The 23551-nt window shown below is 40.5% G+C and overlaps 4 protein-coding genes across 6 annotated transcripts in view; 2 read left to right on the forward strand and 2 right to left on the reverse strand.

Annotated features, from left to right (window-relative positions):
* Window positions 1-2076: 2076 nt before the first annotated feature.
* ist1 (IST1 factor associated with ESCRT-III) lies at window positions 2077-9069 on the reverse strand. Of its 3 annotated transcripts, none has more exons than XM_084066166.1 (10): window positions 8971-9069; window positions 7860-7960; window positions 7220-7400; window positions 6983-7070; window positions 6254-6337; window positions 6052-6162; window positions 5700-5891; window positions 5460-5561; window positions 4410-4455; window positions 2077-4149 (listed from the first exon to the last, which is right to left on the reverse strand). In XM_084066166.1, the coding sequence occupies exons 2-10, from the start codon at window positions 7945-7947 to the stop codon at window positions 3989-3991; spliced, it is 1053 nt and encodes a 350-aa protein (XP_083922292.1). In that variant the 5' UTR covers window positions 7948-7960; window positions 8971-9069; the 3' UTR covers window positions 2077-3988. The 3 variants fall into 3 exon arrangements, with proteins under 3 accessions (XP_083922292.1, XP_083922293.1, XP_083922294.1); XM_084066167.1 differs by having other exon boundaries at window positions 7860-7985; window positions 8971-9059; XM_084066168.1 differs by having other exon boundaries at window positions 7860-7989; window positions 8971-9034.
* Window positions 9070-10072: 1003 nt separating this feature from the next.
* mphosph10 (M-phase phosphoprotein 10 (U3 small nucleolar ribonucleoprotein)) lies at window positions 10073-17198 on the reverse strand. The gene is made up of 11 exons (XM_084053282.1): window positions 17092-17198; window positions 15200-15878; window positions 14816-14979; window positions 14539-14722; window positions 13626-13767; window positions 13416-13483; window positions 12397-12534; window positions 12131-12241; window positions 11633-11740; window positions 11315-11545; window positions 10073-11151 (listed from the first exon to the last, which is right to left on the reverse strand). The coding sequence occupies exons 1-11, from the start codon at window positions 17175-17177 to the stop codon at window positions 11002-11004; spliced, it is 2061 nt and encodes a 686-aa protein (XP_083909408.1). The 5' UTR covers window positions 17178-17198; the 3' UTR covers window positions 10073-11001.
* A 69-nt stretch (window positions 17199-17267) lies between these two features.
* Window positions 17268-19929, forward strand: mcee (methylmalonyl CoA epimerase). The gene is made up of 3 exons (XM_084057097.1): window positions 17268-17310; window positions 18249-18589; window positions 18778-19929. The coding sequence occupies exons 1-3, from the start codon at window positions 17283-17285 to the stop codon at window positions 18928-18930; spliced, it is 522 nt and encodes a 173-aa protein (XP_083913223.1). The 5' UTR covers window positions 17268-17282; the 3' UTR covers window positions 18931-19929.
* A 2723-nt stretch (window positions 19930-22652) lies between these two features.
* The window catches only part of apba2b (amyloid beta (A4) precursor protein-binding, family A, member 2b), a 76713-nt gene continuing 75814 nt past the window's right edge, over window positions 22653-23551 (forward strand). Inside the window, exon 1 of the mRNA XM_084054494.1 lies at window positions 22653-22730. The gene's annotated coding sequence lies outside the window, so the exon portion shown is untranslated. The remainder of the gene's footprint in view (window positions 22731-23551) is intronic.

A 23551-nucleotide genomic window follows, 5' to 3' on the forward strand; every position in this document is an offset into this window, starting at 1 on the left:
GAACACTACATTGTCCACACAGTTGGATTGCATCTTTCTGTGTGACTTGTACTGTCCTGTACCTAGTTTAAGTGATCTATAGACCCAACTATATTTGAGTTCAGTCTTTAGATTATGAAACATCAGACTTTTATTATTTTGTTTTATTTTATTACATGTATTAATAAACTGATTGATTGAGACCAAGTTGGCTCATTTTATGTGTTGGTACTGTATTTCCTGTGTGAAAACATGGTCTAGTCTTCACACCATGTATACTGAACAACAGTTAAGCATTGTCAAATGCAAATTATTACAAAACAGTTACTACACAAACAATTAAACTCAATTAGTTTATCTTTGCCGCATGTTTAGGAATAACTGACAAGCCTTTCAGTCTGGTTTCACTAATCGGAAAGAGTACAGTAGTTCTTTAGAGCTTAACTTACTTTACCTGAGTATTAGCATCATTGAATACTTATGACTTTCACTGCACTACATCTCAAAGACACATATTGTACTTTTGACTCCCCTACATAGTGAAAATAGCAGATCTGCAAGCTCACAAGACGTTGCTATTTTTACTGAATTTTGTGTGTTTTTTTGGGAAAGTTTTCAAAATTTCAGTCCATCAATTACATTGATATTAAAAAGCTAATGAAATAGTCACTAATTGAGGTGCTGAGTTAGGAATTATCATGAAGAAAAAGAATAAAACCTGCACACTCATATTCTCCAGTGTAATTTATTCGACTCTTCGAGCCAAGGCTCTTCAAACTCGAGATGTGTGTACCCCACCCACATAAATAGACACAACAGGTCCTGTTATGAATTAGTGGGTGGAACAACACAATAGAATAATGAGGTCAAAAGGTAAAATGCATGCAGCTCAACATTTACATATCCATAACACAAAAGCTGTGTAAAAATCCCAAGTGGGCAACTGGACATAGAAGCATGATTATTAAATTTAGAGCGAGATTTGCATAATCAGGTAGCTTAACAAGTGTTAGAAAGGAAGCCTAAGCTCCAAAGTTATAAAAAGTGATTAATTGGAACTTGGGACATGACCTGTGGGTGCCTATTTACTGTATGTCTTCCCATTAATTCGAGTTTGACCTGACAAAGAACCTTAGCTCGAAACTAAATAAATAAATAAATTACACTGGAGCATATGAGTGTGAAAATGTCGTTTCTAATTTGTGCTTTTGAATACATAAGTATTTCTAAAAGTATGTACATGCAAAATCGGTTGACCTTTAAGTATTTTTACAGCAAGTGCTCCAGTACTATAACTCGAGTACAAATTTGACAGAGCAACTTTCACACATAGTTGAGTTATAGACCCGGATTATCTATATTTTGACTCAAGTACTGGGGTTGAGTACTTTGTCCGCTACTGCATGTAGCTATGTCAGCTCAGACTTGCATATGAATGCTACCAGCACTCTACTAGTCATTAACCTAATTAAATTAATTAATAAAAAAAAAAATGGAATGCCCTACCAAAAGGAGTAAAGGAGTGTAAACCCCTACTCACTTTCAAAACTGCCTTAAAGTTACACCTTCAGGAGGCTGCAATTGAAAGATGGCCCCTGTCCAAGTCCTAACCTTATGATTTAAGCCAAGGCATCATACAACCAATATGTCAGGATGACTGCCTAATTGCTGAAAGGATGACCTTTATGTGCTCAGGCATGGTGCAATGGGCTGCATTTTAAAAAGATAAGAAATTAAATCATGCCTAGTAAAATTCAGTACATAGTAAGGAGGAGACCCGTGGGCAACAGTTGGAGTGATGTCAATCTCCTCTGGCATTTTAATGCCAATAAAGATCAATGTCTGGAACTATATGTAGAACGGCTCCATCCTGGACATACTGTGACATATACACACACACACACACACACACACACACACACACACAATTTGCCCACTCTTCTCATTATAATTCAGACATGTGGTCTTGAAGAATATTGGAAAGGAATACAGTAAGCTGCTGAGGCCCCCTTCTGTCTCTCTCTAACAATACACTATCAAATAAAACATTTATTTTTGCATTCTAATCAAATAATGAATATGGACTTCATACCAGTATTTCCATTCCAATTTGCCTTTTATTAAACCATCTTCTTAGTAGGCAGCAAAAACATTGTATGAATTTAGATTAAATAAGATATAAGGACATATCTGTTACAATTAATTCCTAAACAGTCCAACTTAAAAGCCTAAAAACAAATAAATGCGCACAGAACAGTTCAATAGTGTCTTCTTTTCTATGTACTGTGTACATACATAATGGTTGTAAAACCTTCCAATAGCATACTTTTCCTTCAAAAGACTGCTATGTATACAGTATAAAATAAAAAAAACAAGGCCACCTTGCATTTATCATATAAGTGGCTGTGGTGTTGACAACATATTAGGCCTGAATGTCAATCTTATGAGACGTTAACATCAAGATAGCTACCAAGATTATTTTAAGTCACCTCCTATCACCAGTCCAGCGGTAGTTTTTTTTTTTTGTTGTCTTTAAGTTCAAAACGAAATAATTTTGTTTACAGAGAAAAACATTTAGAAAACCTCTACATTAATCAATAGTATGTCTATGCAGATAGGCAAGGCCTCTGATGAGAAATGTTAACTAAGGCAATTGAAGGAGATATACTGTATGACACATGCACAAAGAAATCACTCTTTCCCTTTACCACTGAACGGTAAGGACAATTATCCGAATATATTTGGGGGAAACATGTACTTCAAATTAATCAAATCAGATAGACCTGCCCACCCCTGAGCATCAATCTTGTGTTGTTTGTCTTTGGCCACATTCACAAGTACATAAAGTGCAAGTTTGTGGTAAAACTGAAAAGCTTTATTGTGTTAGAACTGTATATAAAACAAAATTAAAATTATAATTTTGAACATCCGCCCACCAAAATGTTTTAGCTTTACAGTTAGATCATTTAAATAAGTGTATCTGTAGCATTGTATAATACATTATACACCACCTTAAGATATTACATTGGGGGGGGCGACACAAGGGGAAAAAACAGTCAGCATCGACACCAAATGGACAGATATGTCTGAAACGAAATTTAACGTGTCACCATGAGCTTTTGCTAAATGTTGTTAATGCAAACATATTAGGCCAAAGATGGAAGTAAATATTTTACATGCACCACAGGGGGGGGATAGAGAAGACATTGTTGACAAGTGCTTTACATCATTTCACTGAATGCACCTTGGAGTGTAAGAACCTCAGTGTTTCTAAAGTCACAGAGATGTATTATTGTGAACGAGTGTGAACCTATGGCTTCCTTGCACATTCATTATCTGGGATAGTCCTTTCAATCTAACTGCAACAAACTGTGGCCAACTTGACCAAGCAGGGGATGTACAGATTGGATTACCCAATACCTACTTCCCTGACAACATGACAAACCTGGTAAGACTGGGCAGGCTGGTTTGACTGGTTATGTGTCACAGCGGTAGATGAGAGCTATACAAAAAAAATGCTGGATAATATCAGAGTATGTAAATTGCAACAACTGTGAACCACTCCCTGAAAAAAAAAAAAAAAAAGAGTAATTGAATGATAGAAAACAGTAGTCCAAACAAGTGACCGAGACAAATAGGAAAACGTTAAACTATAGCAGAGATAAACCACTAAATATCCAAAGCGCCTGTTTCACTCAGTCATTTGATTGTGTAAAAATGCACTGCTCACTCATGCTTTCATTGATATTTCTACAGACTACACAGCTGAGTGAACGACCACACCCTTAGTGAGCTGGTTAGCGTTTGTCTGAATGAGGTAAAGTTAAGCTTGAGAAGATCTGTGTGAGATTTCAGTGAAGACATCTTCACTGTGAAGTGAAGGGAGAGAATGGAGGGAGGGACAATCCGTGTGTGATTAAAGAGTGGTTAACAGTTTTCCTGGCCTGGCTCTGTGGATATGACGACAGAGTAGCACGTGTAGGGCAGCAGCAGCAGCACTCCCGGTGACTTAGGTCTTCCTCTTCAGCTCTTCGAAGCGTCGTGACAAGTCGTCAAAGTCAATGTCGTCGGAGGAGGTGGTGTTCCTGCCGAAGGACGACGTGGGCAGCGTGTCAGGAACGGAGGGGAGCTCCGGCAGGGCACTGTTGTCATAGATTGAGGGGCCAGACGCTGGAGAATAAGATAGAACACCACAATCAGAGGGATGCACACAACCTTACAATTACATACATAACTCAATATGCAGTGTAAAATGTACACAACAATGGTCAGACGAGTTCAGTACGTGTGGAGTCAACGAAAATGTAAATACCACACAATAGAATATTGGAAGGTAAAATAATTAAAAGGACAACTCAACAATCATTACACTTTTCTCAATTTACACAACACCCAAATATCTGTAACCGTTGAAAGCCAACAGAACTCACCCATTGCCTGGGAAGGATCAGAGGGTTTGAGAGATAGATCATCGATCTGAAACATATCCATAATGCATTAGAGACAAACGTCTACTCACATAAAAATGTATGTTTTAAGGAGGTTAGTAATGAAAATAACAATCATTCAATTCTATGACTCAGCAGCAGGTGAGCCAGTAGAAAAAAATAAAAATAAATAAAAAGAGTAGGAAATCCAGCCATTGCATTCCTGGGAAAAGCTATCACCTTCAAGGTGGGTGGCATGTGACAAAGCAAATTGAAATAAATCTAAGCATTCCTTAACTAAACCTTATGTGGAGCATTTTATCCCCTGGCCAAAACAGTATGTACACTCTGGCCTGTTCTCCATAAATACACACTCACGCATTTATTGAGTTACATGGTTAGTAATAAGCAGTTTATATACTACATAAGTGTATCTTAGCTCCAAAACCTAAAATACTATGCGGCCTCTAGTTTGAGGGCAATAACCTGGCACACACGGTGCCAACTAATCAGTGCAGTGTTTTATCCGAGTTCCATGCAGACACGAACGAAATCTCCCATCGGCGCCAACACCCGCGCTATGGTGTGTGGCATTCCTGATGTGGGCGTGTCAGCAATTTTCCACCGACAACGTTCAAGTTACTACCCAGCAAACAAATATTACATCATTCTCCCTCTTTATTTGGAGAACAACGTTGACTGGAAAGGGCACACACATTGAACCTAGAATACTGATATAAATTGGAGTAAAAGCCAATGTTCTTGTGGTGGCTTTTCCTTTTTCATCAGCCCCATCTTTTTAATCTGTCAGTGCCAGCTGTACCGATACTGCTGCTATGTGTCAAACTTGCAAAACCATTAAACATTAACACTATCACCGTAAAACTAGAGGCCATTATGTTGACATAGGACTGCAGAAGAAAAGTCAGGTGACAGACAAGCTAAAATGAACTGCTCTTCCCTGAGTGGTGCCCTGTCCATCTGTCCATCTGAGTGCAGTGGCTGGATCAGGAAGGAGTGGGGGGCAAGGGTTCGAAGGGCTCAGTCACTTACAGACTCATACGTGGGGGGACAGCTGGGCAACTGAGGTGGCCCTCCTCCGGGCTGGAAGTTGTTAAAACTGTTGTAGGTCCCAACAGGGGCACCAAAGGGCTCCTGGAGAACAAATAAACAAAAAAAAGACATGTTCATGTACAAATCAGAACAAAGAATTGGAATACTATGTATTTGTCAATGTCTCCCTCTCTCTCTGACAGAGAGATGGCATCAACATAATGAACCAGGATGACTTACTGCTCCTTTGGGAGAAGGATAGTTGAACGCTGTTGGCATTGGCATGGGCATTGGCATGGGCATGGGCATAGCACCAGCAGTGAAACCTCCACCTCCACCTCCACCTCCTCCTCCTCCTCCTCCTCCACCACCCCTTCTATTGTCAGTGTCCACGTCAATCAAGTCGGCCTCCTCACCAGGACAGAGCTCAGGCTGCAGAGAAAACCACTTGGTCAGAGGAGGCCATTGGTTATTACGTTTGTTCTACAGTTCGGCACCTTATGTCGAACTATATCATTAAAAAGAATGTGTGACGGCTCGTGACTTTATACCTCATGAAGTTTTCTAAAGTTAGAAAGCAGAGATATCTCACCCTGACCATGGCGTCTGGCTCATAGGGCACATTGTAGTTCTTGGCGATCTCAATCAAGTAGCGCTCCACCAGAATCTTAGGAGGGGCCTCCACACTCAATTTGTGCATCAGCTAAAATAATCAAGATTGGACATGTGGTTCAATGTTCTACCTCTACACTCTTGGACACAATGAAAAGAGTCAATGGGGATAAAACACCTACCCTGTCATTGACGGTGCCAATCTGGTTTGTCCTGCATAGCTTGCCATACTCCTTACTGTATTTTGCACACAGCTGGTCAGACACCTGCAAGAAAAGCAGGGAGATCAAATTGTCAATCCACCAAGCCTTTACATTCGAGTAAAATGACATAGGTTATATTGTGTACAGTTGTCTGTCTGTTAAAGGCTAATCTCAAGAAAGATGGGTTGGCTGCTGCAATTTCCAAATGCTTTCGAGTAGTAAATAAGGTGATCGTGTCCTCTCTTCCTTCAGTAATTAGTCTGGGGTGAAAATTCTGCAAATATAGCTCATCTACAAGCTCACAATGTGCCGCGTCAGGACTCGTGAGCTTATAGATCAGCTATTTTTGGCAAAGAGATCTGGTGTAGAGGGAAAAAAGGAGAGGGCCCTGTGTAGGGATGACCAGGGTCTCCCAACAAAGTATATAGGGTTTGAGTGGTTAAACTAACTCCTACTAGAATACAAATGAGGTGAAACGCCTAGATAGCTAGCTGCTGAGCAGAAACGTTAATTTAAAAATATATTTTTACAATGTTTAATAGGACATTTTAAAATACATTTTCCGGTGTGGAGAGCTTTTCCAGAGGAATATGACAGCTTCCTTAGTTCCTTCCTCCGTCTTTGGAGCATTCAAAGATTATGGAAGAGATAGGCCGACTTAAAAAAAAGACTAGCCAACATCTAAAATAACAATAAATATATACTTACTATTTTGAGTTCTCCCACCTCTGACTGCAGACGGGGAGCGGCCCAGATAAGGGTGGATACAGCTTCCTGTAGGCCAGGGTCAAGCTCCCTGACAGGATAAAGGGTTGAAGGAAGAGAGCAGCCATGGACACAATGGTGACAAGGAAGTGAAAAGGTTAGTGCCTACTGGTCCTAAAAGCATTGTCCTGTATCTTTTAATTTAATACATTGTGAGCATCTGTTAGCCAAGCCACTCACTTCATGGACTGAATAAGGCCAAAGCGTGCCAACAGTAAGTCACAGTATAGCTCCAGGATCTCCATGGCTTCCACCAGGTAGTCCTCTCTGATGATGTGCTCGACACGAATCCGTGCCCGCTCGTCCTTCCCTGATGACAGGTAATCTGCTATCTCCTTTCTTGCCTTCTGGGCTAGCTCCGCTAGAGTTCACATTAATCAGACAAACAGAGAAAGAGGGCACAGTTCGGCCTACCATGAAAAATTACTTTTGACATCCATTTTGAACTCTGAGAGTGTACAATGGAACCAATTAGACCAAAATGAGTCCATTTGTACACTGTCAGAGTAAAATGAACACTGAGGATTTTATGTACTGCTAATTGTTCAGTAAGAGTGTAGCCTTGGATCAAGACTGTCATAGATTTATTTGATTGATTCTGACATTTGTGTACATGACAGTCTGGTGACTTTCCCCAAATAGAGTTTGGACATTTACGGAGATGTACGGGCCTTAAACACAGAACTCTAAACACTATTTGGGGAAAGTGTCCACTGTCCAAGACTGTCATAGATACACAAATGTCAGAATCGATAAAAATAATCCTATGACAGTCCTGATCCAAAGCTAAGTAAGTAAGAGTGGAACGGGTTTAACTTACTCTTCTTTTTCTCCAAGAGTTTAAGCCGGTTGATGACCAGCCGCAGGTTGACCCGCAGCCTCTCTGCTTTGAAGCCTCCTCCCAGCATGATGCCTAGTTCTCTGAGGACAGGATGATGGGATACAGCTGCCTGTCACAGTCACTGTCACTACCATCAGTGGTGGGAAGTAACTAAGTACATTTACTTAAGTACTGCACTTAAGTACAATTTTGTATTTTACTTGAGTATTTCCAATTTCCAGAACTTTCACTTCTACTCCACAATACACCTAAGAGGCAAATATTGTACTTTTACTCCACTACAATTATTTGAAAACGTTACAAGTTACTTTGGAGATGTATCATTATTACAAAACATACATTAACCACTTCAGCCCTATATACATTTCGGCCATCTGAAAATAGCCGATCACGCATTGTGAGCTTGTAGATCTGCTATTTTCAAAACATTTTTAATACATTTTAAAACTTGTGAAATTGGATATTCTGCATAATGAGTACTTTTACTTTTGTGTAAACCTTCACTTTTTTGGGATATTTTGACACCAATACTTTTTAACTTTTACTCAAGTAAATTTTGAAATTCCGAACTTTTTCTTTTTTTTCCATTGCAGATACTTTTACTTAAGTAAAACATTTGAGTACTTTTTCCACCACGGTTGTACACCGCTAGTCCGATGACTCATGACATCATGACATCATGTGGGCATGACCACCAGAGACACAAACAAACTCACTCAACTAGCTTGTCAACATTACTCGACAACACTACTGTAACCCGGCTAAGTAGAGACTTCAGGTTAACATGGCTAACTAACTAGCCTGTCCCTTATTTCCTCACAATGTATGTATTATGATAATATAGACAATACTATTATCTGATAACGACGGTAAGGTTACAATACGTACTGGAGAGTTAATGTGCAGCTAACTGAAGCTGGCTAGCCGTTATTAGCTGCTAGCTACCTTAGCTAACATCAGGCTAATTGAAGTAACTGAGGTTCGAGTCTGGTTAAAGCCAAGGTGCTACATTATGTGGACGACAGAAATACAGAGTGAAGCTGTTAGCAGTTCATAGTCATATCAAATAAACACCCGACAGCGACAGTACCTGTAGGAATCCTCAGGAAAGTCTGGTAAACGTCAACTTATTTTGGGTCGTTGTTGCGTTTCTGGTTTCTGTCTGGCGTTTCACTTCCGTGAATGGAATATGATCAGTGTTGCCATTATTTGTGAGAGAAATAAGCAACCAGGTCTAGGAAAACAAGCCCAAAAGAAGCAACTTTAGGTCACATGAGCACTTTAAACCGGACTCAGCTATTTGAAAATAGCAGATCTACAAGCTCAACAAGTGACAACGCGTCACATCACTACGCTTTGTGAGCTTGTAGATCTATTTTCAACAAAAAATGTTATTTCTTTTTTACATTTTAACACAAATCTTGTATCGGGGTCCCTGGCATAAAATATGTTCCGATGGTGGTCCATGTGGACACTTTATTTGGGGGTCCTTGACATGAAAATGTTTGAGAACCACTGGTTTGAACAACATTAGGAAACAAGCCCAAATAAGCAACTTACACTTTAGAAACAAGCCCAAAATTAAAATCCCAACCCGCAGCTATCAATATTATTTACAAGCAACTTTACAGAAAAGAAGCCCAAAGTAGCTTATAATAAGCCGACATGGCAACACTGAATATGATCCATTCGTTACGTCATGGATATTTTTGTGGGCGGCTTGAATTCTATTCACCACTAGAGTGCGCTGCTGATACTGTTTACATCCATACACTCTGACTTAGTGCACAAAATGAAAACACAGGATGGGGACGAGGCTACTTCCTTCACATTAAATGTTCTATCATTACAAGCCCGCAAGACTTATATATTCCACTTTTAGGATTGCAGTCCCTTACTCCCATATGATTTGACATTAGTTTAAACTTTTAAGACCTTCTGGCATCACCATAATTAAAATAAAAAGAAATCTTGAATAGTCAACAAGGAGATTGTGCTTGGTTCTCAATATGGTAGGAAAACAATACAACATAATGTATTGGCTTTTTCTTCTCTCTCTTTCTTCTTTTTATACCCATCTCCAACTACTTGTTTATGAAAATGTATGCATTCTTGCTTTAGTGTGCAAATCCAAACCTGCCAGGTCATGTCTTCCGAGGTGTCTATCAAAGAAACCCACGTGAGAAAGATACTGTATTTTCACCTTATAAACTTTATTAGAACAGATTTAAACCCTCAGTCATTCTACATACATATTTAAAACAACTTAGGGCACATTATTTTCTTTTTACTGTCTGGTTAAGATATTGCAAGTTTCTTAAAAAAAGAACAAAAACAAAGCTGTACAATGAAATTATCACTCAACTGAAGCACAGTAAAGTAGAAAAGGATATCCGCAGTTGCGCACACTGAAGTTCTCAATACTTGATCGACATTTTAGAATTTCACCCACCTTATACACCTTTAGACTTGTGAATAGGGTCTTCATCAGACACATGCCAGATTTTTGTGCTGTCAACCCCTAACTGCTCCCTGGGCGCTGTATAAATAGCACCCACTGCTCCTAATAGTTGGGATGGGTTAAATGCAGAGGACAAATTTCACTTAATGTGCAAATATCCAGTGACAAAAATACCCACTTTCCCTTTCCGTAGGGAGGACATGAGTATGCTGTGTGTAGAGTGGACTGGACTGAGTTCTATTCTCATCAAGGTTAAACTGCATATATCCGTGTCCAGGAAGAGAGGTACTCCCAACTGGTTTCATTCACATTCCTGCCTGGCTGCCTCAGATCTAAAGGGCATTTTTCTCCACCCTCAAAAAATACAATAAATTATCCTTACACCCTCTTGAATCAGTGTATTAGTGCATTTATTAAACGAACAGCGTTTTGACGTTGCTCGTTTAATAAATACACTGTGGATCATAATCCACCCCCACCGGTAGAAAAGTCCAACATAGGCAGTAAATGAGTAGGGTTTATGTTTTGTAATTATTTTCAACTCAGGCATATGCCTGATGAAGACCCTGTTGGGTGGAAATATTTCTAGTAAGGTATTAGGAGCTGTAATCTAGCGTGCAAATATCAACTCCTTCCATCTACTTCAACATCATAACATAACTATAATTTGAGTTTGCCAACAGACACTTCTTTATGTTTCTTCTTCTTCGAGGCCTGGTCCTTGACACTTTTGATTTGGCTTTTAACCTGATCCTGCAGCTGAGAGAAGAAGGCTTGAGAGGAGCGTACAGCCTTGTCTTTCCCTTCATCCTGTAACAAGAAAGTTTATCAGTGTTAAGTTCAGCACCGGCCTTACTCAGTTTACCATGTTTATCATACAGGACACGTATTCTCTTTGAAGGACAATGCTGCTGAACAGTACTACAGGATATATGTGGGTCTGATTTGTATTCAATACCACTCTGACACTAACCTTAAGAATTTTGGCTTTGCCCCCTTTTGTGATTTTCTGGAGGTTTTGTGCCACCTCAGCTTTGGTTGGCTTTTTGTTTTCTCCAACTCTAGTGGCCTCCTTCTCCTTTTGTCGCCTCTCCTTCTCCTTGATTTTGACACGCTTCACTGTCTTCTTCTTGCGTCTCTCACGCTTCTTGTCTGTTGACGTCTTCTCAGTGTCACCAAGCACATCACCCGCTTTGCTCTTCTCCTTTGGTAAGAGATGAATTATTGTCAATAATCTACACACACAAAACACTATCAGATCCATTGTGTGCTGGTATATCGTCTGACAAACCTTGACTTCCTCTGGTGCCAACAGAGTAGCATCACTAGCACTGACTGGAGCCACCTCCTCCATGGCGATGGAAGGCAAGTTAGACACCACTTTGACCTCAGGGACAGGCTGTGAAACAGGATGGAAAGTATGAGTGTAGCTTTTCATTACTACTTAGCAACTTTTTGGATTGCAAAGCTTCAGGAAACCATTTCTAATAAAATGACAATATCCGCCAGATGTCTCAAGGAATTACTTTCATCAATCTGCATGCAATAACAAATTAAAACGCTACGGTGAAGTAATAGGTAATGCATCTAAATGTAAATTACAGATCAAAGTCCTTCACACTAGGTAGACGGAGGGAATGAGAATTTGAAAAATTGCCTTTACATTCTGCTGGCTTATTCTGCCCCCCCCCCAAAGGATGCATGGGAAACATAGAATTTTAAAACCATATTCGCTGTAGGAAATTGTGTTTTGTCATTATTTCACATCAAAGCTGTCAAATCAACTTACTGGTTTGGGAGTGAAATGGAAGTTGGAAAGAGCATCAAGCTTCAGGAAAAGTGTGTCCATAAGCTTCTGAATTTCCACATTGGCTGGTTTTTCTACTTCCTCTGTCTTTTCCTGAAATGTAAGAAAAAAGGACCAGCTTATACATTTTTGTGTTGTAGTTTATGAAATCTGGTGGGTGTGTGAGTTTTTGGCACAGAGCAGTACTGCACTGTAGATCAGCCTGTCTCTGAGTGAATCAACGGTAGAAAAGACAAAGGGAGACAAACCTGTGTCATCTTGAGGTACTCCTGCTCATAAACCTGTGCCAGGCTCAGCTTGCTCTTCTCATGGTCCAACGTTAACCTCTTCTTGTATTCAAAAGCGTCCTCTTTGGGTTTATTTTTACGCACCACATCATCAAACACCTGTTGAAACAAAACAAGTGAAGTCAAAGAGCTGTGGTATAGCATCGATATGGGAAGCTGGGGTGGGTGATGGCCAATTTATGCAGACAAAACTAGCCTCAGTCAAATTATTTAGACTCTGAGCTGGATGTGGTCACACATAGCCTGGCGTAGCTAGACTATATCACTGCGTGGATATGAGTCTGGTGCTTCCATGAGGACGTTTTGTTTCCCAAGGGGCGGGATCAAAACAATGTCCCTCGACGCAATTGGTTAGACCTACAACCAACTACCAATTACAATCGCCCATATTCGAATACTGGGCCCTGATTGGTGCCCCACGTCTTCTGGGAGAGGAAGTGGATTCTCTATGGAGCGGTGCCAGACCCAAATCGCAGAGTGCAATTTTTTTTTGCACTCGCAGATTCGTCTGGTCCCAGGCTAGGTCACACATGCATGACAGTCGTGTCCCGTTCACGTTCATTCTGTGCGAGCCAAGGTTAGCTTCCGGTTGTGGCGCTTCACATGCCGTCGCATTAAGTTCAAAACTCTACACACAACGGTTTGACGCCTCGGCATGTGTTAGCCACTCCCCTGCCATCGCCCATGTGTGACCCTCCCCTAAATCAACCATACCCACACACACACTCAGAGCCTCTGTCATGACAGTGCGATTCATCTGCTCTGTCATGTACCTTGCATTGATAGTGACTTTGGTTTTATACCGATATGCATGGCAAGCAGCAGAGTTATCTTGATGCACAGGAAACAAAAATAACTTTGAATGGAACTGTCACCAAGCTTTAATATTGAGCCTGATACTATATACGAACGAAATGGTCAAAGTTTACACTCCGAGTGTAAAACATTAGTATTGTAATGTGTAGGATCCATATACTGACCTGATCTTTTATTCTCTGTTTGATAATATCCTCTAGCTGTAGTGTAGTTTCCTCTGTGACAGCAGGGGCTAGGAGAGAGAAAGAAATTACTAATGATTTCAACTGAAAAGGGAATTATACACAAAGGCACAAAAATGGTATGGAATCAATGCTGCCGTCTCTTGTACACACAAACATCATGAACTTTGAACATGGCATTGCCACACCTACCCAGCCTTGATGCCTGATCAAACTGCACATCTTCCTCAAGCATACTGTTCTCTGGACGAGTCTGAGCTGACACCTCTCCAGACAACTGCCAGGGTTTATCTGAAAGCGCTGATTTCTCCAACTCTTGGATCTTCTCTTTCATCTGAACGCAGGAATCAGAGAATGTATTATTACTGTACATGTTGACTAGTTGATATGATTATTAGTTTTCCATAGACACATTATATCAAAGTCTAGTCAGTAAGTGGCAACATTTAACATAAATCTGTAAACTAACAACACTGGTATACCATGACCAGACCATAAAAACATCAAACAATGAAACATTTTGACTGAAATTCAGTTTCTGTATTCTGAGGATGTGGCATGGTTTCACGCATCATCTATGGTGAGTAGTGATTTGTTCTGACTTCTGACAGGAGGTGGAGCCAGCAAAAAGCAGTGCAAAAAGGTTGAGGAAACTTTGTCGCCGATAACCTCACATCACCAGGATTTCCAAATGGCGGAAAGCCTGGTTTTCATTCCAAACTGAATAGTGTAATCCGGTCTAGGCCACGAATTCCCCAACTAATATCAGTATCCGGTTAGGCGCCTTAATGTTATTATTCCCCCATATGAATACAGAATCGAGTAGCCTAAGCCTAGTCACCCGCTCCAAGTTAGAATGAAACATGGACATACCAAATTAAGTATGGACATACCAAATTAAGTATATCATCAAGAAATACTTCGTGTGTACTTGGCGTACACACAAAGGTGATGTTACAAATGATTTGCACACACCTAACCCATTTAGCTGAAAAACACCTAGTGGAAAAACACCTAGTGGAAAAACACCATCACTATTGGTGTGAAGTCAGCGTAAGAGGAAGTAAAGATACAATAAAATAACAAAAAGGACAAGTTAGGATACCTTTTCTTGCCGTTTCTCAAATGAAGACTTGTATGCAGACTTTTCTGAGCCCCTTGGGCCCTTCCCTCCTAAAATGTCCTCGATGTCTTCTCCCTCGCTCTCCTCTTCTCCAGAAAGCTCCTCTTCTCCAGAAAGGTTAAAGGTCACTCTTTTCTGTCCCATCTCCTTATCCTTAATTGTGTCCCTGGTACAGAACAAACGCACATTTGCTGGCATCAAAAACCAATTAATCAATTCATATTACAATTAGTGTAATTATATTTTACACAACACTTACTCGTCTTCATCATCCTCCTCCTCCTCATCAACTTCCTCTTCAGGGTCTTCCTGCATGCCATCCATGCTGTCATCCTCGTCTTCTGACTGGTGGTCTGCTTTACCAGGTTCACTTCCCACAGTATCAAAGAAGTCTTTGTACTTGAGATTCCTGGAACTCTTCACCTGTAATAAATTGGAATCAACGCCGTGTCACTATTGATGCTACTTTACAATACCATTGTATATTAAACTGATTTATTAAACTGAAGTATTTTTTGTCTAGTAATTAAATTAAGTACTAAAGTCCCATTAAAAAAAATCTGTTTGTAGAGCTGCCATTTTAAAAATGTGTGTGAAATACCTTTATGTATAACATGATGGTGAGGAATTACTTGAAACTTACAGCTTTGTTTTTCTTCTGTTTTTTGGCAGAAACATCTTCATCTAGGTCAAGATCATCATCATCATCATCCGAGGGTAAGTCCTGAAAATAGTCTACGTCTTCCACCCCCTCCTTCCCTTCCTTCTCTTCCTTCTTGTCCATATCATCCAGAAAGGATTCCATCTCTGACAGCTTGAAGAACTTGTCATCAACCTCAGAGGGCGCTCCTGCGGCCTTAGAGGCCTTCCCTACAGCCTGTCTCCTTAGCTTCTCTCGTTTTTCCAAAGCGTCCACGTCAAAATCTAAATCAGAATCCTCATCTGTGAAATCCCCTTCCCCATCTTCAGACCTTTTCTTAGGCTTCCTGTGTGGTTCCTCCTCCTCTTCTTCTTCTTCTTCTTCATCGTCTTCACCCATATCCTCCCCCATTTCCTCATCAATGTTGTCCCCGTCCTCTTCTTCCTCCTCCAGGATGGTCAATGCATCATCTGAGATAATGTCATTTACCACAGTCTCAAAATGCCTCAGCACAGCAGTGTTCTGCAATTCCAGCTCCTGCCAGATCTGCTCCTCATCAAAGTCCTCCACCACCAACTGCTCCAAGGGGCTGCCTTTACAATCCTCGGGTTCCTGCCCCTTGTGGAAGTCATATAGAACCTTTGTGAGCGACGTAAAGTCTGCAGCCACATCGTCTTGAAGACTGTGGGGAAAGAAAACAACATTGTTACAGTCACATGTGTGACAATCGGATGATTTGATTGATGATCAACATGGTCTGAGGTTGCTACACAGTAAACTATTCAGTGTTAATTTAATTCCTATAAATGGAACAAAATTTACCCTAAAGATTTTTGACTTTACAGGTCCATTGTTTGTAGCCATGGATAAAGACTATCATAGATATATTTTTTATCGAGTCTGACTTTTACTTTCGGATCTACGATAGTCTTGGCTAGCACCCCCCAGTGCGTCCTGCACTTTCACCAGTAAAGCCCGTACTTTTCCTTACATGTACAAAAAAAACAATAATGCGCTTACCCGGTTGCCCCAAATGTTAACTCGCGCTTCGGAGTCTTTGTGCAATGTATTAGTCCGTATTTTTCAATAACGAAGTGTTTAAATCCCATTTGTGACCGAACGCCATTCTCCCCCTAGTTTACTTCCTGTTTACATTGAGTGTTATTCCGGCTTTCACCGGATGCGCCTGTCACAACTGTCCATTGAGGAATACAGGGAACTTCTGACAGAATCCGACACAGACGGGATTAAAACACATATCTATTGAAAAATACGGACTAATACGTTGCACAAAGACTCCGAAACGCGAGTTAACATTTGGGGCAACCAGGTAAGCACCTTATATATATGTTTTTGTACATGTACGGAGAAGTACGGGCTTTACAGGTGAAACTGCAGAACACAATGGGGAGTGCTACTCAACACTTTCGTATATAGGAAAGTAAAAATCAAGACTCGATAATCTACGATAATCTTGATCCAAGGCTAGGCCCAGTGTCAGTGTGTGTGTGTTGATTTTACAGTGTTATGTGTTGTTCAAACTTCAATACACCACCGACACTTATTCACATTTGAATCTCAGCTTTATCGGAGGAGGACAGCACAAGTTATCTGATCACAGCTTACTGATTAAAACAGTGTGCATGCTGTGGCTAGGCTCCGACATTAAACAGTAAACCCGAACCAAACCCGCACCCTAACCCTAACCGCACGCGGATGCCACATAGTCGGAGAAAAGGTCTGTCGGATTAACGCATGCCTCCCCTGTAAAAGTGCTAGCCTGCTAGCTACCCAGTTCTCACACTGATGATCACACATGCTAGCATTTGCAAAACAAGAAGACATCAATGTTGAGACATGCATTTTTAAGAAAATGTTAACACGTGTGAACTTACTCTAGGAAGTTTTCGGTGTGAGAAGTGTTTATATTCAATGTATTGACGCAGTCCTCCAGCATGGACCGTACATCTGTGGTAGCCATCGTTTCTCTCTCACATGGGCACACGTGTGTTTCTGGTAAATAGGTCCCCCCCAGAACTCTATTTAATGTGAAATGGTTCCGGGGGAACGATTCACTGTTGGAAATATGGCGTCCAACGTGCTGAAGGTTGCTGGTAGGTTTGTGGTTTATTTCAATAATAGTTTGCACTGCAAACAAACCCACCCGCTAACTTTGCAGGTTTGTGTCAATAATGGTTTAACACGTGTTGGTGTAGCTTGTTGGCGTTTGGTCCATTAAGTTCGCAAGCGTCGTTGTGCTCTGTTGTTTTTATTATTATCAGATATGTTTGCTATGTCGGTTACATCACTGCGTGTGTGATACTTGTTGATATAAACTTATTGCATGCTGTAAATAATCTGTCATGCCTTGTGAATCTATTTTTGGGGTGGGTAGGCTACTTTAATGAATCATGTCGCTCGGACATTAAGCCCGTTTCATAGGCTACTCAATTTCTAAAGGGGCTTTTGGCATGAGAAAACATACGTTTGTTTACATTGCCCAAGCAAATAAAAATCAAAAGTACTCAATTTTGTTATTGAAGTAAAAGTATCAATACTGCAATGGAGAAATGCTCTGTTACAATTAAAAGTACGGAATTCAAAATTGACTTGAATAAAAGTACAAAGGTATTGGCATCAATATAAGTATCAAAAGTAAAAGTACTCATTATGCAAAATGTCCCGTTTCAAAAATGTCTAAAATGTATTAAAAGGGTAGGAAAAAAAATGTATTTTTGAATAGCCAACCTTTTTAAATAGGGCTGAAGTGGTTAATGTATGTTTTGTAATAATAATCAAAATCTACAAAGTAACATAAGTTTTCAAATAATTCTAGTGAAGTAAAAGTACAATATTTGCCTCTGAGAAAAGTACTGAAATTGGAAGTACTCTAGTAAAACTACTTGAAAATTGTACTTGAGTACAGTACTTGAGTAAATGTACGTAGTTACTTTACACCACTGAACAATTAAAGGGGATTAAAGAAATGTGTAAACAGATCTGTTACACTGCATTAGAAAAAGTAGCTTCTGAAACCGCACTCTACTTGTAGTTGCAGGGTTTTCTAGGTGCACTCGCCACACACTCCTGAGAAGACATTCAACCACAGCCACCCTCCAGCAGGGCGTTCCTGGTCCACTATGGAAGGTCGGGAGGCTGAACCACATTGCCATCGCTGTCCCAGACATGGAAAAGGCCACCGCTCTCTACCGGGACGTCCTGGGGGCAACAGTTAGTGACAAGGTGCCCCTGCCCGAGCATGGAGTCTACACAGTGTTTGTGGAGCTGGGTAATACCAAACTAGAACTTCTTCACCCCCTGGGAGAGAAGAGTCCGATTGCTGGTTTCCTACAGAAGAATAAGGCGGGAGGGATGCACCACATTTGTATTGAGGTGAGATGTACTGATGTGACTTGGGTGGACTGTGTTGACATATTTCTAGACATGACTAGAAGTGTCCATAATCACATACATTTTGTATGTCCCATAAGTCTTTTTTTTTTTCAACATGTAAGTTGATTTTTATTTTGATTCTGGATGATTACGGTGATTTAATTATAGCAATTGTCTTGTGGTTATAGGTTGATGACATCAAAGCTGCAATAGTTGACCTGAAGGCCAGGAACATCAGAATGCTGTCACCTGAACCCCGAATAGGTGCTCATGGGAAACCAGTCATGTTTCTCCACCCAAAAGACTGCGATGGTGTGCTCGTTGAGCTTGAAGAGGCCTAAGCTCTGCTTTGTCTGACCAACTCTGTGGTGTTACTGAGAGTTGCTGTTGTTGTTCACATCACGTACGTATATTCCTCCTCCTGTACGGCAACTGTCAGTTCAATGAGTTTGTATTTGGCTTATCTTTGCTCTTCAGAGATGGGGCTTGGCTTATCTTTGCTCTTCAGAGACGGGGCTTGGACAAAGTCTGTTCATACTACAGCCACCTGTTTAGCCTGTTTGTTGTGAATAAATAAAAATGCCAGTTTATGGCATGCTGTGTGGCAGACAGTCTATGCATTTCATTGTCCCAAGTCACCTTTCCTTCACAAATAAAATGAAGAAATTCAGACATTCATTAATAATTCCCTGTTCTAGACTTTTAAAACTGGTTGGGAACATATACTGCACATGTGACTGCAACTGAATGTTGACAGCGCATTATAATTACATCTTCCCAAACATTTGTTTGTCAAGGCCTACTGTAATGCAGTAGTCATCTGTAGGGAACTGTAGAATGCAGTCCTAGTTGTATTTAAGTCCAATGATAAAAGGTCACTGAATGAGAAATATAATGTATTTATATACAGCCCTAAATATTTAAAGAAAACATCACCTTCCATATTGTGCTGTACTAGCAAAAAACCTTTCCATTGACAATAAGAGCTGACCAGATGCTAAACAGCTAGGGGGGGTGGAGGGGTGACCTTTTCCCCCATGTTCCCTATGTTTGAAATAGTCTTTATAAATGGACTGGACATAACACAAATGTATGTACTGTATGTGAAATAAAATGCTTTGTTTTACTCTAATGAAAAGGTAGTGTAATGCAAGGAAGTGTGTTTTATCTTCATGTTATCACCTCAGTGCCTTATTCTCCAGGCTGCTATGAATTTGACTGAACAAAAATAGCAATGTGGAACACTCTTAATTGCCATAATCAATCCATAGCCTTCAGCATTATTCAAAATGACATTAGACAAGCTAACAGCAACTTGGCCATTATGTGTTCACTGCAGTCTGTCTGCAGTTCTGTAAGAGAAATGGATGAGGGAGATGAGTATAAGCACAGCAAGGCAAATTCCATGTGCAATGAATCCTTGGTTTTGCCTCTGCCAGTGCTATTACTGAATTTACCCTCAGGGATCAATAAAGTTGCACAGTAGCCTAACTTACCTTTTATTAGCTAATGAAAATATCAGTCAAACTATGAAAAATAAACCTGAATGTTTGTTTTTATTTCTGTAGAACTGTTTAGGTGTACAATCTCACTAGGCCTACACAAACTCAAGAGTATTGTACAAGAGTGACATACAGGACTGACACTCTCATGCATGTCTGTCATAATTCAAGTAAAACAAATATTTTACTCCCTTATAACAGGGTCTTGATCGCTTAGTTTTAGGACAAGAAGTCATTATTTTTTGGCATAGCCACAGAGAAGAGGTGCGTTGAGGCTACATATCCTTCATGTTACAGGCATTTCCCAGTTAACACTAAAGATCTAGCCTATGGATTTTTTAATCTTGTCACTGTTATATAATGTTATTGTAGCAAATCGTATCTAATCGGCATGCATGTGAACTCAGCAATCATGTGTAGTATAGGCTAGGGATTATATAAATCTGCTGTGTCATAACGTCATGGATATGTCAATAAGATACCAGAGGTTAGGCTATCCAGCCAGCTGTTTAATCAAGGAATCTATATTTAATATACGTTTATTTTTAGGTTTCCCTGTGGATGATGTAATATTTGTATATTTTTAGGTTTCCATATGGATTGAATACAAGACAGGTGGGCACTAGGGACATCTGGGCACCATATTTTTGGGATGACTGGGCACCTGGACGAGTGGGCACCAAAACCATCTGGGCACTAGGGACATGTGGGCACTAGGATGGGTGGGCACCTGGACGAGTGGGCACTTAGGGGTGGAGATAATTGGGCACCTGGACGAGTGGGCACCTGAATTAGGATTTGTGTCCACAAGTGTTTTTTAACTTATGTTTATATTTAGCCCACTGTTCTTTAAACCCCCAAACACAACACAACAACAAGGTCAAAAGTAGGCTACAATATAAGAGTTTATTTGTCAAAATAGTACTGAGGTCAAAAGTACATTATAACAGACTTTCAAAGTACAATATAAGAAGAGTGTATTTGTCAAAATAGTACTGAGGTCAAAAGTAACTACATCCGCAACTCCTGGATTGATGGCCGGTGGAAGCCAGAGCATTGGAGCGTTTACAAACATGCCATCAAGACCAAAAACGATGTTGAAGGTTGGCATAACCGTCTGAACCAAAAAGAGTGGAAACGTGCAGCTGTACCTCCTGCTGAAACTGCTGCATAATGAGGCAAGCATAATCCCCATCCAGCTATGTCGCTACCAGCGCAAGAAAATACTTTTTCAGCGCAAACTGGCCAACTTGTGGTCTGCCTATGAGACAGAACAGCTGACTGTCTGGCAGATGCTTAAGCAGGCCAGTGGATTGACTGGCCTTGTAGATACCTAGTGATGAAGGGGTCTCTTTTTTTTGCTATCATTTTATTGTGTACTGTTTAGCAAGCAATTTTTTTAGTTCAGTTATTTTTTCCCCTCTATTTTTGAACAGCAGGCTACTCATTTTGATCATTTTTTGGTATTTTCCCATTTTCCCAATTTGTTCTATTTTTTAACAGTAGGCTACCTCTATTTTGGCAAATAGACTCTTATATTGTACTTTTGACCTCATTGTTGTGTTGTGTTTGAAGGTTTAAAGAACAGTGGATTGAATATCACAATACCAACAAAGCAGCATGCTACGTAAAGTTAAAAAACACTTGTGGCCACGAAGGTGCCCACATGTCCCTAGTGCCCAGTCGTCAAGATGCCCAGTTATCTGCACCCCTAAGTGCCCACTCGTCCAGGTGCCCACATGTCCCTAGTGCCCACCTGTCTTGTATTCAATCCATATGGAAACCTAAAAAAAATGGGTGCCCACCTGCCCTGTTACCATTTAGAATATAGGTTTAGACAGAGAGAAATCTAATGTAGGCCTAAGAGGTCATCCAGGGAGTAATAAACTACACTGATCAGATGGGGTTGCACACAATTCTGTTTCCACTCCACAGTTGGCCTTTTATATCAGACAACTGCAGCAGGGGCTTTATTATACACGTTCCGGGGTGTCCTCTCTCTCTCTCTCTCTCTCTCTCTCTCTCTCTCTCTCTCTCTCTCTCTCTCTCTCTCTCTCTCTCTCTCTCTCTCTCTCTCTCTCTCTCTCTCTCTCTCTCTCTCTCTCTCAGTGTTGCCATGTCCTGTTATTATAAGCGACTTTGGGCTTGTTTTGCTTTGAAAGTTGCTTGTAAATATTGCTCTGAAATGTCTAAAGTGTAGTTGTTGTATTTGTCCATGGACCCCCCCATCTAAAACATATTTTGTCCCAGCCCCCCCCCCCCCCCATTCAAGATATACAAAATATAGAAAAATATTACACATTTTTCACATTTTCTTCTAGATTTTCTCAAAAATAGCAGATCTACATAAGCTCACAATGCGTCACATCGTGACGCGTCAAATAAGTGCTCATGTGGCCTAGTTGCTTTTTTTGGTTTTGGGCTTGTTTTCCTAGACCCAGTTGCTTATTTCTCTCACAGAATCTGGCAACGCTGGTGTTCAGATTCCTGGGTGCTCATTCGGCCGGCTCTCCCTCTACTCGACGCAGAGAGAGAGTGATGCGCGAAACCCGTATCATCACCATCATCAGCAGCATGATAAACAGCATCATCTGAAACATTGGAAGGACGTGACTTGATCAGCATATGAGATTCTCAAGGTAAGATATCGCTTTAACATTTTATTATGTAACGGATCACCACCAGATGAAGCATATAGTTCTGCTAAGTGATGCTTTCAAGGCATTTGACTGATGCTGATCCAACGGTCCACAGCATCACTGATGCTGCGGTCATATGGAGCTGAAATGACTCCCTGCTTTAAACGTTGCTGAGGTTTGCTGATGCTCTGGTTCTCGCTGGAACAGCACTGTACATTTGTTATTGTATATGTGTAGCAATTTGAGGAGGTTTCTTGTTCATAGCATACGTCTATGTAGTATATAATGATGCTAAAACGAGCCCATGGTGTCTCTCATGGATAGGGCATTATGACATTTACCACTTAAACCCCAGCATCCTTATTGTGCGGAAAGCTTTCACTGAAAATAGCAGATCTACAAGCTCACAAGGTGATGCAATGCCATGAGTTGTGTGCTTGTCGATCTGCTATTTCCAGTGAAAGCTTTCCCCACAATAACAGAAAACAGAAAAGACACTGTAGAGCCCCGAGGGACTCTGGTCAGCAGTGGTTAATGTTTAGACGCCTTTTTAGTGATAACATAATCATTTTCATTACACGCATCATTCTTTTTTAATGAACATCAGTCTCAGTGAGCAGTGGAAATGATACTGATGATGTGATGTCATCTTGACCTAACCCTGGTATGAGTAATGATGAGTTCACAAAATATGTGACCATGGATTCAATGCCATTGAGCCCCAATGTGTATTTTTCAAAGTGAAATTGTAAAATACATTTAATTCCCCTTCATATCTTGCAATTAAATAATTAGGTTGAAGTTGACAAGTGAGTGTGAGA

The sequence above is a fragment of the Gymnoscopelus microlampas genome, assembly GCF_963454915.1.
Source record: "Gymnoscopelus microlampas genome assembly, chromosome: 1".
Lineage (NCBI taxonomy): Eukaryota > Metazoa > Chordata > Actinopteri > Myctophiformes > Myctophidae > Gymnoscopelus > Gymnoscopelus microlampas.